At 35.0% G+C, this 18,777-nt stretch overlaps 1 protein-coding gene across 3 annotated transcripts in view; it reads left to right on the top strand.

The window, feature by feature from the left end:
* LOC139969043 (synaptotagmin-15-like) overlaps positions 1-18,258 on the top strand; it is a 121,773-nt gene extending 103,515 nt beyond the window's left edge. For all 3 annotated transcript variants that reach the window (XM_071973769.1, XM_071973768.1, XM_071973770.1), the window contains 7 exons: positions 442-611; positions 8,233-8,415; positions 9,972-10,276; positions 12,348-12,518; positions 13,274-13,394; positions 13,716-13,898; positions 14,425-18,258. In XM_071973769.1, the coding sequence (XP_071829870.1) occupies positions 442-611; positions 8,233-8,415; positions 9,972-10,276; positions 12,348-12,518; positions 13,274-13,394; positions 13,716-13,898; positions 14,425-14,552 (1,261 nt within the window). In that variant the 3' untranslated portion in view covers positions 14,553-18,258. The remainder of the gene's footprint in view (positions 1-441; positions 612-8,232; positions 8,416-9,971; positions 10,277-12,347; positions 12,519-13,273; positions 13,395-13,715; positions 13,899-14,424) is intronic.
* Positions 18,259-18,777: the final 519 nt, after the last annotated feature.

Raw genomic sequence — 18,777 nt, 5'->3', positions numbered from 1 at the left:
GAGACAGAGGGTTGGAAGATGGGTAAAGGTACATGACTATTGCCCGGTATAGGATCTCCATTGCACTTATACACATATGCGTGCCCTGAGGGGCCTTAAAAACCTTATTCCATGTGGCAAAACGCAAACTCATGGTGTGAACCAAGAAAAGGCTTTTAAAGAAATGATGATTGAGTATTTTGACAGATTCTAGTAATATTTCAGTTCACTCTTGAAACAAGCAAAAAAATCTTGTCCAAGGTTGATAGAATGTTATAAAAATAAATCTGTTTGCGTAATATGTTTTTGTGTTTCATTTGTTTTAAGCAATAGAGTGTTATGTATGTTTACTTAATACATAAGTTAAATAGGAATCCGTGCTTCCACACATATTCATTTAGCAATGGCGGTGTCATCCAACGAGCATGGTCAATTTATTTATGGTATCGATATTTTTTGCAGCTTAAAGACCGTACCATTTACACTACCGCCTGCACCTGTGCAGCGTGAACGAATAGGGGGATTTACCTTTCCGCCGCCATCCTCCCCCAGTAAAGAGATTCTCGACCAGCCATTAGGATGGAACAGTGAAAGGAGATTATCCTACACCGGTGCACCTCACTTAGCAACAGGTGATTAAAAGTAATAACTTCCCTGAAAAAACTGAAACAAGAGGGCAATTCACGGATTTATGGTTATTATGGTTATATGAGTACAATGATGTCATCAATCCGGTGCACATTGTTAAACACCCACCAAGTCTATGTACTTCATTGATTTTACAATATTTGACAATTTTACGTTAACAAAAATAAAATCTAAAAATTGATAGACATTACTTCCTGCATGGGTATGACACTTTCCTTTGTTTATAGTTATATTGCATGTTCAATTCTAAGAGCATATATATATATATATATATATATATATATATATATATATATATATATATATATATATATATATGTGTGTGTGTGTGTGTATGTGTGTGTGTGTGTGTATTATGTGTATATTAGACATATATATACATGAGTATGGTATGCGCGTATAATGGTCCAAATGCTGTTTCTCTTTGTTTGACCTGAGGACGCATATGATGTCATAGGCACTACTAACCATGGCCAGACCGACATCCACCAAATTTGAATTACGGATTAGGAGGACTTCGCGACATACTTTTAAAGCGCTCGCGTACACGTACACGCACACCAACATACACACAAGCACAGACATACAAGAGACACGTTACGCCATGTGACGCAAAGAACCCCACACCAACTTTTCCTATGGGACCATGATGGGCCCCCTGGAACCTCTAACTTTTCCACACTATTCATTTCCATTGCAACCGTTTCTTTGGTAACCAACAGCACTTACATGGGTGCAACAACAAACTGACTACAATATTTCTTCCCCATTAAGATTACATGAATCGGATGAGATAATAAATAAATAATATAATATCACAACCATTGCATCTATAAATTGGAGCTGAATTTGACTTTTGATATACTTCTAGTTCATGTATACGTATAGACTACTGAAAAAATCTCACTTTGCAACGTCCTTGGCTGAATTTTTAAAAGTAAACATTTGGATATATCAGAAACACAACGAATCTATCCAGCTAATGGAAGTCTTCAACAAGACATCAGGAATGCATATTTATAGTGACATGCCATGACGCCCTTACGGGCTAGAAAAATGCCATCAGTATCTATGTCCGTCTAGGTAAATATTTGGATTGTTTTCCTCTATACCATGGCATGGCAGAAGTGCAATATGCTTTGAAAAAATACCTTTAAGGTCTCATTCAAATTCCTTTGTCAATCATTTTCCTTCTTACTCAAGTTACAGCTTATATGTCCTTCCACCCTTAAGAATTAAGGAACAATTCGTTGAATGTTTCACGCTTAGGGAAATGCTCATGAAAGTCTGTAATTTAAGATGAGTAGATAATTCAAAAATGCGTAGTCTCATTCAAGAGCTAGTGGTACCCTAATGCCGTAGGTGTGACATCGACACTACAAACGGGAAATCATGATAAAAACCGTGAACTTCCATGGTGGAAGTAGAAATTGTAGAAATGTAATCGCGCAAAGGGACGCGTTTAAATTGATGATGTTGATTGCCAACCGTCGAGAAGAACCAACAGTTGCTTCATTCAATCACCTTATAGAAAATCGAAAAAGAACGTTTCCGCGTACTATGAAGAAGGTTATGATATTTGGATATTTGGGAGGGTTTAAATCTAGTGGAAAAAAATTTCAACTTAAAATAACATACATTTAATGTAAAACTAAAGGCACAATATTCGAGTCTTGTGTTTATGTTTCGAAATATATATGTTTAATAAAATATGTTTCGAAGTGCTCATATTAGTCACTTTGTTCACCACATCATTTCATCTTGCGTTTATTAGAAATGAAGTAGCCTAATCAGCCATCACTGTGAATGTTCAAGCGAAAAGTTTCAGCTAATCTGATTTCACAAGCTCCATGCATCGCTCAAATCATTCTTTGTACGGTGTCACATTCTAGAGTATATACTTCTGAATTAACAGTCGACATCAAAACATCACCATGGCTACACATTCTCCTTCCTCAACATACAGATTTCATATTTTTATCGATATATACTCCAAAATAGGTCAAACCTGTAGAAGGTATGTTCAGCATTTGAGAAACGTGAAAGGTAATGTACTTTTTCTATAGCGTACTAACAATGAAACTAAATGGTCAATACTTCACACGTAAACTATTTATAGACATAATATAGATACTGAATAATGATTGGTCAATTTCATGGATATTGCATTAAACAATCTATAATCAATCTACAATCAATAATATAACCTACATGAAATGTACACATAGTGCACTACTCCTTATAAAAGACGAAGATAGATGTACCTCTTTCACTGACGGAATCAATCATTTTCATTCACGACCAATTTTAGAAACACTGATCGAATTATTTTGCAAAAGGAGAGAAGAATTGGCAATTCATTATGATCCCAAATTTCGATTTTACCAATTAATTACACATTTATGGAACGAACCGTGGAGTAAAATTTGCCTCCTTCAGAGATGATACAAAAGGAGATACACAAAGAGACATTCCCAAACGCCATTTTTTGTCCAACATGTCCTACTTTTGTCAAAGATCGATTCCTGGTTAGACATGATTGCAAGGGTGAAACATTTTAACAGTATGTTTAGAGTTGCACTTTCTACAGAAGCAAATACACCTGACTATAGACACTCAAATTTATGTGAAGATAAAAAGAATAGAGCTAACACTATATTAACGTTATATTCAAACTGAATAAGAACATTTGCTTTCACATGAGAGAACTTTGAGAGTGAGTATAAATTGGTTTTTCGATGATACCGGGTGTACATTTCGGTGTTCTTAGCCAGCCTATTCACACAGAGATTACAGTAACTACTGTAAATTTTAAACATTTGTACCACAGTACAAACTGGATCATGCTGATAAATCTGATACATCGGTAGCATGTGCTATTATGTTTACAGTAAGAACTGAGGATATGTGCAATAAAAACGAAATGCATCACACTGGATTTGTTGGGATTACACATACCCTCAGTTCTTACTTTAATCCTAATAGCACATGCTACTGATTGATAACACGATCCAGTTTTTACTGTGGTACGAAAGTTTAAGATTTCTAGTAGTTAATATGTTCTCTGTGTACATCGGGTGTCTTATCGAAGCATATCATAAGCATATCGTCGTACTGTGAACCCCCGCGTGGATCAATGTATTGCATACGACATAAAACGACATTAAACGAGATCGATTACCGACTTAAACTATACAGGAAATATAAAGAAATAATTGTTTATACAAACTAAAAAGCATGATTATCTTGCCTAGTACTGTATCACAAAATAAAATGTGCCGTTCTGAGAAAATCGTTTATCAGCTCAGCATTTTGAAAGGACGAATGGATATTTGTATTTTTTGTCCTTTGGATGACATTGGGTGAAATCACTACCTTACTGACTGTACCTCATGGACAGGTCTGCTATATAGCTCACGATGACGATAAAACTTGATCGATTGCTGACAGGGTGATTCAGTTGTCAATCTGACAAGCAAGGATATCTTTTAAGAAGAAGCTTCCGATTGGTAGGCTCTATGACTACCATAGCAATAGAAAATAAAAGTAATGAAAACCATAGCTCAAGGATAAGCCCACTGCCTCGCGGCAGGGTTCCGAATCTCCTCTGACATGTACCATCTGACAGATAGATTTAAAAACAGATTCATGGCAGGATTTTCTAGTCCATCAATATTCGATAACAGCATTGAATTGATATATCTCATTTCAAATTGTCATGGTATAGATATTATGAATTGATACATGTTACAAATGAATGCTACCAAACTCCTCTAACCCATTTAAAGTCTAATTTATCTGTTATACATCAAAAGTTGGTCGCTAAACTTATTTTATTATGTTTGTGTGTATGTATGTATTTAAGATCCTCCTGCAAGCAGGAACTCGCGAAGAAGCCTCATTGGCTTATCAAAGCCGCAAGCTGACCGAAGTCAGTCTCTTAGATTCATATTTAACGTCCATAATTATGAATCGTCAATTGTCAACATTTGTCAAGTTTCTGTTCGAAGCATATATCTTCATTACGTACTATGTACCGACTTTGACTTTAGGCAATGAATATAAAGGAGCAAAGGGGAATGAAATGGACAGTGCTCGAATCTGCATCTATTCCCAACTTACCTTACTCCTCCTCCTCCTCCTCCTCCTCCTTCTCCTCCACCTCCTTCTTCTTCTCCTACTCTTTTCATCGTATGTGTACTATACACATGGTATAAGTAACCGAACTTCACGATGTTGTCTTATATATAGTTAGTCCTAAGCCTGAAGACATTATTTACAGTCTATAATGCAGTGAACGAACTCCTCCTTTAATCGAAGTACATGTATATCTCTGTTATTTTCCATGATTTGGGATAATCATATTTTTGTTAAACAAGACCAACAGGCGTTTTCTCGACAAAAACCACTTTAAAGTCCGTGTCAAGATTAAAATGCACCCTTTTTATCAAAGCGTCTTCGTTACCGTGTATATATATATCTTTGGCCTTTAAACAACGAAAGACATTGTCAAAAGTGACCGAATCACATATATCATCCCATACGCATACCATCAGTTTCCCATATACATCTACCAACAGGGAAGACATAATGACTGTAATTTTATATAACACTTTCAGAATACGTTTACAATTTTCATGGACACTTGGTCTTGAATTTCATGCGTTGATCGATATCCCAGTTGTTGATATTAAGCTTAAACAATAATATCTTTTAACGTAGCTATATGAAGACGCTTGACCTAAAGTGATTTATGGTTCTACAAAGTCAATCCTTAAATCTGTTTAATGTATATGTTCATTGTTATTACTTTCAGATGTCTTTTCATTTACTACGTAAATCGGACTGGGGAGCTTAAACTCTCGTAAAATGTCAACAGTATAGGCACCACAAGACGATGCGTGCCTACAGTATATAGCGATGGTTCATAAACGAGAAAAAAAAAACCTATTGAACTTTTATTATGTAACGAAAGAAATTATATGCCCTTATTTTACCTGAGCGCAAAGGAATTTTTATCTTTTCTCTTATGCATTTTCCATAATTGTAGTTTTCAAATGTTGCGTATCAATGCTGTTAAGAAACTAATCATGATATTGCGTCAAGTAGTTATAATCTAAATCATTCAGCAAAACAAACCTTTACAGGTACCATCTTTCGCAGGAATCAAGAATTAAAATAAACGTATGAAAAGAGAAAATTAACATTTTCTTTGTCTTGTAAGCTTACCGTTAGTGACTACAATTTGGTGCTTTCAAGATGAAGTGTGTGCTGCTCACTTAGTCGTTGAGACAAAGTCACAAATTTCACGGTCAAGGTATAAAGAAGTTTAATAAAAAATTGGAAGTTACATTTCGCTAATTTGCTAATGGATGTTAAATGCAACATTCGTCCGATTCAACAAGGACAATATTGACACTCGTGTTACAGTTCCATAAAATGTACAATCGTAAATAGGGGAATCAGCATTGCATTTAAGCTAGAAACTTATACCGGGTTTAAATGTGTAATCATATAAATTAACAGTTGAGATACACCACATGGTCTAGATTCTCTGTTGAATTAAAAATAATTCCGCCATTTTAAAGCAACTAATAGCTTCGTACTTCCAAAATTAACTATTCGTATGAAAAGTAGGAAATATTACTTCTCGCTGCAAAAGATAAACAATTGTCGATTAAATGTTTCTTATTTGAATACAAACAATTTAAAGCTTCAGCCCCGAAGATGATGCAGCTAACATAGGATAGGAAAATTTAATATTAAACTATAATAGACTTTAACTTAAATCGTCATCTGATTATTTTAATTTAAAATGTCAGCCCTCCAAATTACAATAGAGCATTACATAACCTGTTAGTTGGCATTATTGACACAAAGATATCTAAGACACACGAAGGAACATACGATTAGCCAAATTATTATAGAATCATTCATGACTACATATTTTCATGTAATAACTGAAGGATCTAGTTAGCAGCTCCGTTGTTGACCAAGAGTAAATACACTTCAAAACATCCATAAGCAACATTAACCTATTTGACAGTGTGTAGTAGAACATCATTATGAAACCTAACGAAAATGCCACCAGCTACTTTCGACTCTAACGATAAGTAGCATTTTGCATGTTACATTTACGAAAGCCATTTTCAGAACTTTCAACAAACTGCAACAAGCTTCATGAGTGCTTGTCCTATTTTCCAGTCATCCCTTCAATCTACATCCTCATAAGTAGATCATCCTGATCCCATCCACGGGGAATGCTCATATACCTTAGAAAACACGTCATTTGTGACTTTTGTTTCAAAACTGTGCTAATTCTAATCGTATTACATCAAAAGCCTTGAGGTCATATGTCTTCATGATTTGGTGACGATATATATATATATATATATATATATATATATATATATAAATGGAATTACACATATTTATATATATATAAATGGAATTACGTTTTCATTTATATATAGATATATATATATATATATATATATACATATATATATAAATCCGTCTGCATCCGCGCCAACGGAGATAATTCTGAGAGTATATATATAAATATAAAGACAGGGTAGCAATCTGCATTGGAAATTTTGTTTTTGCATACATCTTGACTTTTAGTTCATCCTTGGTTTTCTGATGAGGCTGTATTGTATTACAAACTCAGGGGGAAAACGCCTGGAGACTCACTTTTATTCGTTGAAACTTTATGCTTCATTTTTCACAATTTCTAGCAAACAGGTAAACTCTTATATGTTTGTTGGTTTTGTTGGGTGACAAGATAATTCGGTGTTAAAATGATGCTACGTATATATTTGAAGCAGTAAGTTGTAATCGCTTAAGGAGGTTCGTTATATTTTTATGAGATGGGAATCAATAGAAGGGTAGGATGGCAACATGTGATACTATATCTTTCTGTCTAGATATCCTGTCTGTATTCTGATTATTTTGGAAGGGATGTAATGAATGTTGGAAGAATGCAATTATAAGTGAAAACGAAAATGGCGAGAGACTGACGAATCAACAGTTAAACATCTTTCCCAACTCCTCTCCTCAGCAACAAAGAGGTTATTAATTTAAATAATAAATTAGGATGAGTATACCTTTCGTGAGTAAGAGGATCATGAGCGTCACTTAATCACTATGATTTGATCTAGTTGGAGAATTTAACTGGAAGTTCTGCAAAAAAAAATCTTCTTTCGTTGACTCAGTGGAACATTAATCGACTAATGCAATGTAATGTGCGTGCATGTCAGCCTATCCAATGTGTCTAATTCGTAGTATCTTAAATCGTACAAATACTTTGAATTTAAATATATCTCCAACTGTTGACACATTAGTCCAGACTCCTTAAGCCAGGAAGACATTAGTTTCAAACATGAACAATATACTTCCATATGATATTTAAAATCATGAACACATTTTTTTCTTCTTACACATTTATAGCCATTTATAGTCAATATCATGTCAGACAAATACTCTGACAGACTATTAATTACAAAGTTTATAATGACATTTAAAACTAATTAACGTTCTTTCTATTGTTTCTACTGATTTCTATTATTTCCACTGATAGTTTTTTTTTTCGTAACCCACATGCAGGTACAGGACATCACAGCGAGAGAAGAGGTTCCTTGGTTGACGATGGCGGATCACGTAGAGATAGTGTTGGGACTGTCAGTTTAGGTAGTGTCGACTCTGATGGTGGATCGCCAACTCATGGCAACGGAGGCCTGGTACCTAAGAATGAATCAAGAAGGCCGTCCCTTGTCGAAGTTCCTCAGGGTATTGTATATTGCTTATATAATTTGATTGTACAACATTCATTTGCATTAAGAAATGTGAATAATTATTCTGTTTATGAGAAATATTAGAAAAGCCAGAGATAAACTTGAATGCTTAACACGTATCTACAGACGACGCAATTTAATCGGAAGAACGCCATGTAACTTTTTCTTACGAGAACATGTTGAACTACAGAAACTCTTTTTTGCCATCAACTGCCTTGTCACATCTTTTATGGCTAGCTCGGATAATTCGGTACGGTTAGCATTCTTGATGGTGTTTCTAGTATATACAAGAGTATCAACATGCAAATTGAGCTTTAATTTATTAACAACTGTATATCAATAGTGAACTGTGTAATTGCATATTGCTTGATGATCCTTTATATTTTAAAAATAGGAGCACTAATTTTCTTCTTACATTCAATACATCTGAATCTCCATGCTTTATGATTTAAGATAAGTCAGTCCTTGTAGTTTCGTTATATAACAGTATAGCACTAATGTGAAATACACATTATATGAAAAATAATTTTCTTCGTACAAAATCTTGTTCGTGTATTGACCTTTAGGGTATCGAGAAGAAACAGACGTGGATTTAAAGAAAGCAAAATTCACAATAGACAATGCTTGACCTATTAACCACTTTCTCAAATTTAAACGGAGGTAATGTTGAATGAAGGCATCTAGTTTTTAACTTTGCCTACCATAATCATCCTAAAGTATCAACAAGATACCAATGTTGCTATCAATGTTCCTTAGTCATCGAGCCTTAAAGGATTAAAGGTTGTTCTGCAACTTTATTTCATTTAACTTTACAAACATTCAACAGAGAGCTGAAATTGAAGTACTGCCATCTGAGAGATTACCTTAACAATACTGAATACCTTATAACAATGTCACCAGTCATATGAAATGTAAGGATCGATTCTTGATTTGGTATGCGTTAGGGAATTAACATTAATGCAGAAAAAATAAAGCAAACAATTAAACAAATATACTTTGGTCACCTACTTGTCCGTTTAATAGTTTCGGGCCATACTTTTCCTACAAGCATGTATACAATTCAAATAATGTCATGCATTTAGAGGATGAAGTCAACATTCCGCATTTGCTTGGACTTTCTTAATTTAATACTTATAATTATTGTTGTCCATTTGATTGGTCTTATCTCACTTAAGAATTCTCTTTCATTTCCCTACGTTTAGTCTCCCGAAAGATCTACGCTTCAAAGAAATCTGTACTTTTATGTGCGATACAAGCTGTAGATTAATGAACAGTCTCGTACATTTGTGGTGTAAACTTCATTTGCGTTTACGATTTAAGAGGAGAGCAATATATGTCATTTTCACTTCACGGTCAGCAATGTTTTCAATCTTGTTTTGGGCGAAAGAAGTAAGTAATATGTTTAGCCAAAGGAGCAATAGCTTGAGGCACGCATGAGTTTATCAAAGTAATTGTATGGTATTTGTGGTGTCACTGGCGTTAATAAACTCCCTATACTTCATTTCAATTGACATATGGACAATGTTCATTTCATATAACTTTACTTTACAGGAGCGTTTGTACTTGGAGGTCTGAATCCAGAGTTGTACAAAATACAGGATGAGGAAGAGGAAAGTGATTTCCCAGATGAGCACATCGGTAGGATTTGGTTCGCTGTTGAGTACGAACTAGAGTCGGAGAGACTCGTTGTGTCCTTGATTAAGGCGCGGAATCTTCCCAGTAGGACAATGGGAGTCGGGAACCAATGCGATCCCTTGGTGAAGGTTTTTCTTTTGCCGGAGGAGAGACGCCATCTACAGTCCAAAGTCAAGAGGAAAACGACCAATCCAAAATTTGACGAGAGTTTCGTCTTCCAGGTAAAAGTCAAGGAGAAACCTCTTGTCCATTTGGTAGTGTTGAAATGAATAAATCGACCGAATGAGAAACCTTTTGTTTATAAGACAGGATCCTTATAACACCAATTAAGTAGTTTGTTGTTTTTCGTAAAGGAATGGATTACTTTCTCTAATTACATAACTATTTGATATTGCCCAGGAGGTTATTCAATTAACCAGTGCGATATTCGTAATGCAAATTATGTAACTTCTTTCGTCTTGACCATCAACGTATACTTAGACAATATGACAAACCAAGAAATTATGTCGTGCAAAGGAATCATGCATAAGCAGAGCTATGCTTTTCCTATGAAAGTGTTGCAAACAATTGGCAACATGTTGAGGGATTGAACAGTTTGAACATCCAATGGGAACATACCACAAACAGAATATAGTTCTGTCGAAGTACATTTACACTCGCTGAAGTGTTAACTTGATAAGTTAACCAGCTGTTGCATGCGTACAAGAAGATTAGAGCGGCTATAGTATAAACATGAGGTTGATATTTCAGGAATCATTTTAGGTTGCGTCATGCAATTATGTTGAAAGTGGTTGTTTTGAAAATGATATATTTTGCTTTTAAGGTTTGCAATTTGTTATATTTTTGGTCTCACTTAACACAATAACCATGGTTTAATAGATGACCACAAAACACATAGTTGCCTTTGTCTTATATAAACAAGGCAAATCATACTCGATTTGAAAGATACAATGGTGCACTTTGGATCTTTTATAAGACCGAACGTTTTGCTATGTATATATGGTGATGTTCCGTAAGGTCTTATTTTACCATGTATCATCTTATACCTCTCATATCTACGAGTATCTGTCTCTACCTGTTCCTTTCTGCAACAAATGTTTAATAAGCAAGTCATGTATCTTGAAAAGAACAGACTGAAGTTACAAACTTTTGCCATGGTTCTATATTAATTCCTCTTTTCCTCTTGCTCTGTATCTTTGTGCGAAGGATGTGAAGTGTTTTGAAGGCATCATTGCCTAGATGCGGAAAACAGCCATTTTGTTTCTAAACATTGACTGACCAACGGTTTGTCGGAGTCATTAATTGCAATTTATTTGCATGCTATGTCCTGTGTAAAGTACTGTAATTAGTCTGGAGAACGAAAGTGACAAACGGATGAATAATTACACCACTTGATAGTGTCGTTTCATAAGATAAGTTCCCATTAACGACGCTCCACACGACAGCTCTAAAAGCCATATAATTGGCGGGAAACGTGAATTTGCATTCATTAAACTGTTTTAGAAACACACTATCTGGTTACGCATTTTGCCGCGCCGATGTTCTCTTCGGAGAGCGTTTTCCATGAGGCCTGCTTCCGTTCATGATCGACCCAGACATGAACAAACTTCAAATGCAGCCACTCGTAAGCTTCTTGGGTAAAATAAGATCCAAGACTCACCCAATTTGAAATGTTGCATAAGCATAAGCAAAGTCACACAATGAACCAAAATTGAAAAATGCTTATCGAAGCAACACAATATACATTATACGTGTTTGCTTTAAAATTCCCACCTGATCAAAGAACTCTCCAAAACGCTAGTCTGCCCATCCTCATCCCTACTGCACGAAGATCTGCTCTAAGATCGAATAACCAACTATTACCGACCTGTTGCTGTGCCAGAACAAGAAACGCGGCAAAAGTGGTAAAAGTAACTGTACAGATTTCCTTCACCTGAAAGGTACACCATGGGATGAAAAAAAAAACATTTTTCATTCATATTGCTTCGCGAACAGAGACAAACACGTTGTTTAGAACGAAAAATAAATGTGTAAGCTGCTTTAATAATGTTTCGCTAAGTTTTGATATTTTGTACAAGTCATGTATCACTGTGAGAACAGGGTTATATTAAATTTAACTAAAGTGGTAAAGTTATGGTATTGCTTTGGTCTTATAGTTAATTTCAATTTTTGGTTTAATCATAATCCTCATAATTCTAGATTGTGACTGATGTAGTGCTTCAAGAAAGAAATATACATACGTATAATAATCCAAGTAATGGTAATAACGTCAATTTCCGTTTCTCAACACAGGTCACCTTTAAAGCCCTTCAACAACGAACACTTCGACTCTCGGTTTTCGACGTTGATCGATCAAAGAAACACCGTTTGATTGGCCACGCCATGTATCCACTTAAAGACCTTGATTATGAGACCCACCAGAAAGTGGTCATGTGGCTGGATCTTGAGAAAGAAGTGAATGAGGTAATACCTTTACACATCTAATGTGAAGATTTAAAACTCTGCCTGCCCAAACCATGGCGAGATACATTGTTATATCTACTTCCTTTCCAGAACTCTCCACATTTTTAATTGCATGAGATTCATTAAGGTATACCTTAATATCCTACATTTTAGCGATATTCTTAAGTTACGAAATTGAATGTGAAAGCAGTATTAATACTTTGAATATTTGACTGAACGTATTGACCGTTACATTGTGAGACAAACAAATGTCGAAATGTTTGTCCAGTGAGGAAAATCTTACATCTATATTTTATATATTCCCATGCGACCACACTTAGTGTCCACCCATTGCGAATACTTGCCCCTTACTTGCCAGTTATGCTGAGAGGAAGAACCAGGCTTTCATGAAGTTAAAGCTTCACATACTTAAATAAAATCATTGCTTTAATCAAGAGAAAGCATTCCATTGCAAAATTAAGTAACAAATATATAACGTTATAGTATACATTGACATAGAAAGTCATAGGGTATTGCTGCAGGAGACATGTTTACTCCATGAAGGATGGATCACACAATTGATAACAGGCAGTAAGTTAACATCATAATCACCTCCACTGATATTATTTGCTTCTTCATAGATCTGAATGTGAAATTGTCTTATTCTATTTCTCTCACTCTGGACAGCAATGTGCACGTGAACAACAACGAATACATCTTGACATATCTCAAACGATCACACCTAACCAATTAAGTACATTTCTTTCATACTTTAGACCACATCCGAAATGGGTGATATGCAGTTTTCTCTGAATTACAACAATACTGTCGAGAGATTGACTGTGGTCGTACTTGAAGGAAAATGTCTGAAACTCCTTGAGGGATTCCAACACGTCGGTGAGTAATATCTCGACATTCTATGCTTCCCAATGCTCACAGTATTCAATTTCAAGGTTCGACTGTCATGAAGACGAAGTTTCAGCCTCCAAATCATATTTATGAAGAGATTGCTAAATTCCATCCGATAGAATGTTATTAACATTCACGTAGACATTAAATTATATATTGAAGTTTCCAAGAATATTATAACAGATCTAGGTCATTTTTGTAGAAGTTACTGTAGTTTTAAACAAACAAGGTATTCATAAATGACATTTCAAAGATTGGCTGATGATTAATTGGCAAATTTCAATTTTTTTTTCCTATTTCAATTCACAGACAGCTACGTTAAAGTGAGCTTGATGGGAGCAAGTAAAGTTATTAAGGCCAAGAAGACAGAAGTGGTGAAGAAGGAGCCGAATCCAAACTACAACGAATCATTCCAATTTAAAGTGCCCTCCGATAGTTTAGACACTATCAGTATTTGTGTTTCAGTGATGCAACATGCACCTGGCGTTAAAGGTTTGTTTGTCGTCTGTTGACACATGTACACATTATCATCAACCACATCATTATTATTCTGCATTTATCCACTGATTTTTACATTCATGTAGATTCAGAAACAAAACAAATAAACTAGCAAAGTGTATCATCGGTGTATCATCTGTAAATCCATCCATATTATTATTATTATTTAAGAACGAAGGAACACGAAACACTCAAAGATGAAATTTGGTAAAGCGACTAGATGATCATGAATAAGCAAGTTTCTTCGTTGCAGTGTTTGTCCACGAAATACGAGTTTCGCATACGCATACGAGTCAAGCATAACATGAGACAATACCAGACAACAGACAAATAGGAAGCTTTTTCTGAGTTCTGGAATTTGCGGTGCATTAATTTATTCTGTGTCATAGGCTAATCAGCAAACTGTTATCCGAATCATTAAAAGGTAACATAAAGGCTTTACGTTTACACCATTAACAGAATAGTATCCAGCACTTTGCCTGTAAGTTTATTTAATGTATATATACCGTTTGCTTCACAGGTGACAAACAAATTGGACGCATAGTCGTTGGACCCTTTATGTACGCAAGAGGGAAAGAGCTGGAACATTGGAACGAAATGGTTAGTCGAATGAAGGAGTCGGTTGCACAGTGGCACTCACTTACGTAAACGGTTAAATGGGATCACCCACACAAGGACATGACTGGCCTATGCCATCAAGTCAGCTGCTGTCATTGGTAACTTTGTGTGGGCATAACAGGGTTGACTATCATGGTGTCGAAGACCTCAAACGGTGTCTGAGACCATAGATAGACCTACGACTGAAGAAGACGAATATTAAAACTTGAACCTTTACTCTTGAGTAAGAAAATAAAGAAAATAGGCAGCAAATAGCATAGTTCATACAGTTACGTCTTTCTCGCAGAACATGGAAAAGACTCAAATATGTATATGCACGTTAACGTACTGTAAAAAGTATCTAGCAACGATTGGCAGTAGTTCCCTGTGGTTATCAGTAACACATTACACCGTCTATAAAATGAAAATGGTTCCAGAGAAAAACAGAACGGTGTTATCATTATGCCGGATTTAAGAAATGATACCCTTCCATGATTTGTGCAAACACGATCTAAGGTGAAACAAAAATGTTCTTTTTGATCAGTGTAAGTAAAGCGATGAAGAAGCAAATGATGCTCTGGACACAGGACCATAGTACCAAAAGAAGTGTTAAGCATTATACCTCTGTTTTGCTTTCTCACAGTTGAAAATTATTAATAGGATGTAAAATGTTTAAGCTGTGTAGGATACGCTTACTGACGACAAAGTTTATTAGTTGTTTTCTTCGATGCATTAAAGTATGTGCTTCCAATAATTCTTTTGTTGCAGACTGCAGATTTCGGAGGAATGCTATTTTTAAGTATGAGTCATTAATCTATGAGATAATTTTAACAAAGTAAAGTTAAGGTAAAACTTATGTCTTATGTATGGTAAGACTTCCCAAAGATGGACGTAGTTTTTATATTTGGCTCAGGGTTCTTGTAATGGATCAGCCGTTATGAGTATGTGTGGAATAGCTGAAAAAGGACTTGCCCAAAATAGCCCTATCTTTATGACGAATACAGGTCTATAATATAAAGAATTTAAATCATATTTGAATTAAACTTGTCATAATGTTTTGCAGAATCGGCGAAAAGCGCATATATGTTTCGTATTTGTGAGTGTAACAAGTCACAAACTCCAATACCGCTGAGGAGTTCTAAAACACCACAACTTCTGCAAATGGTACAAGAGAAACATTTCGATCTAGCCTATATTCTTAACTCGTCAAATAAAGTTTTAAAAAAAGCCTACTTAAATTTGTGTTCTGAAGTTGAACTGAAGTAAAAACCCATTGTAACAAAACTTCTTTATTAAACTGAGGAATTTAGCAGAAATTGTGATCAATACTTTCTAGCTTTGCTTCAAAACATGGTTAACAGTTGACACAGCTTAGATACTCCGCTCTTCACCAGTTCATGATAAAGAACCATATTTAGCTAACAATTGATAAATATTCATCCGCGGATAAACAAAAAGTACCAACTTAAATAGTGGTACGTTTATCATCAATCGATGGGTTTTTTTTATAGTAAATCCCTGAATAAAAATTTAATATAAAAAACAGATTTTTGTAACCTTTCGATACAATACAGCGTTATATAATTTAAAAGATTCAGTCCATTAGCTTTAGTAGACAAGTTTCATTTTAATACAATGAAGAAAAACGGTAAAATTAGTTTTCAAATTTCTCTTTGTATGCCCGTGACAATGTCTATGCGATGGAAACATTGATAACTTGCTGATAAATATTTGCTGTAATTGCCTTCTTTGTGTGATTCATTGCAATTTTAGGTTGATAAATACTCTGAATTTTCGGTAGAGTTGCCGAAATGGAGTGATCAAACGAAAATATATATTTTCAGATTTAAATCATAACTGAATTGCTTTCTTAATTAATAAAATTAAAACAGGTTAGGACCATCCCCTGGGAATCCTTGATGTGTTTCTTTAACTAGACACCAATTGGTACGTATAAATATTTCTTTTTCATAATCTAATCACCTCGTCGTTGGTACTCACCTCTGCACATGAAAACGTGTGTATACTAACCCCATATATCCACATGAGTTTGAATAACCTACTCATAGAATAATCAAATGTCCATGGTCCATCAAGTTAAGTAATAAATGACCCATTTCTACATTAATGTTCATTGAGTTATGATCCTCTGATACTTCTGTTTTTTTTCATCTACGCAACTTACGTACACTTTAACTAATCATTTCTTGAATATGATTTACTTCGGTCCATTACAGTGGGATTCAACTATAGTAATGTTAGCTCGCGTCCTTTGATATTGATTCTTGCTACAATTAGCTAAGTTTCATCTTGTAGCTAATTTGACTGTAACAGTCATACTTAGTGAGTCATTAACACTACATATGTTATTTATTAATATTCTAACCTAAGATAGGCCAAAACACGATTTGGATTAAGACTTCAATCGAAAAATATTTTTTAAAAAGAAGTGGACAATTTTCTTTTTTATAAAAAGAAAAATTGGACACTAAATATGATTAAAAGAGGATTACATTAAAGCTACCAATTTTGAGAAGTCAGACAAAGGTTTGGGCCAAAGTATTTCTTTGTTCCTTCAGTGCAATTTGGTTTTCCTGGAACAGGGAACAAGTGAAATGTGTAGAACATATAAATATCAGAATAAGTGACCTATCTCATTATGAAACACTTATGTTCTTGTTATGAGAAAGAGTGCTTCGTGTGATATTACATGTTGCCTTGTGGAGTTTGCAACACAAATTTGCAGCACCCTATAGCCGGGATCGTGTACCTCTTCACCTGCATACTGCATGAGCGTGAACTACTTGATTGGACATCCATTAAACGAGAAATATATAGTTCAGGGAGACACGAAGGAAACTACACAGCGACTTAATTTGACAGCTTCGGAATTGAAGGTAACAATAATGCAGCTAAAATACGAGAGTGTTATGTTAAACCTCATTAGATGTTGTAGGAATATTCACTTCGCATTGAGCATGTAGCAGACAATGCAAGGTCATATGTAATTACATGCCCGATGCGACATGGACCTACTTTTGCGATCATTTCTGCTAATTTAACTAGATAAGAGCGACAGTTCCTACTATATGAGAGGTGTACTATTAAGAAGAATCGGGGGCAAACCTAATTTCAAGCCAATCGTTCTTAGCATACCAGATGAAATCGGAGTTACAGACCTATTTAAAAACGATGACCTATTTAGTGTCCAATAGGACTTCTATTTCAAAGATGCGATTTCTTCCCGTCAATGATTGCATTGGTAGTTGCGCTGGCGCATAGGAGCATTAAAAAAGACGTCTAATTACATTAAACAGAAGTGTACATTATTAATATGAAACAAATATAAGGCAATTTATAACTGCAAGGGATGTATGGGTCTACGTTATGAAATTTAAAAAAAATATTGTGCAAAGATAGATTTAATATATTATTAGACAAAATCATTATATGTAAAAGGCAACCATTGAGAAATACTCAAATCTTTAATCGTCCATATTTTTCCCGTAGGTGTCATGTTATGTGTGTTTATTTGTGTCTGTAACATAACTCTAGTGACCCAATGTTAATAATTGTTCCTTTACTTTCTTATCAAACCTACATTGGCGCCAGAATATTTGATCACTCTCCGTGCATGTACCTATAAGAGAGAAGTGTCTGTTGTAAATTTGTGTCATCTGTGTTTATATTTATTGTACAGACTGAAGAAAAAAATAAATTTATGTTGAGAACGGAACTAAATTATTGATCACTTTTCCTTTCGTTTTGTCACGTATTTGATAAGTTGTTATGTGAATAGCTCTGTGGGGTCATTATATATACCAAAAGCAGCTGATAACAAAGCACAGACATTGCTAGCATAGATAAAAAAGAAAGTGCAGAACTCAAATTCTTGACAAGAACCGGCCAAACTATAATAAAGCACATACATTATAACTAAGCACAGACATTCCTAACAAGGATACAAAGAGAGCGCAGAACTCATTTTGTGTCTAGTTTGTAGAAGATTCTGCATACTATGTGCCTTCTTGACAAGAGCCGTCCAAAACTAGATAACAACGCAGACACACAATAACAAAGCACAGACATTCCTAACATATATCCAAAGAGAGCACACAACTCACTTTGAGTCGAGTTTGTATAGAACCCTTTGCACGGAAGTTACATGTTTGAAGTGAACGTCAAAGTCCCAACAAGGGTTTTAGTTCAAGATGGGACCATACCAAACATGAAGAACATTTCATCCCTCAAAACTGCCAACTTTTCTAAAACGTTG

Source organism: Apostichopus japonicus, chromosome 6 (genome assembly GCF_037975245.1).
Source record: "Apostichopus japonicus isolate 1M-3 chromosome 6, ASM3797524v1, whole genome shotgun sequence".
NCBI lineage: Eukaryota > Metazoa > Echinodermata > Holothuroidea > Aspidochirotida > Stichopodidae > Apostichopus > Apostichopus japonicus.
This window is presented reverse-complemented; position numbering and strand designations above follow the sequence as displayed.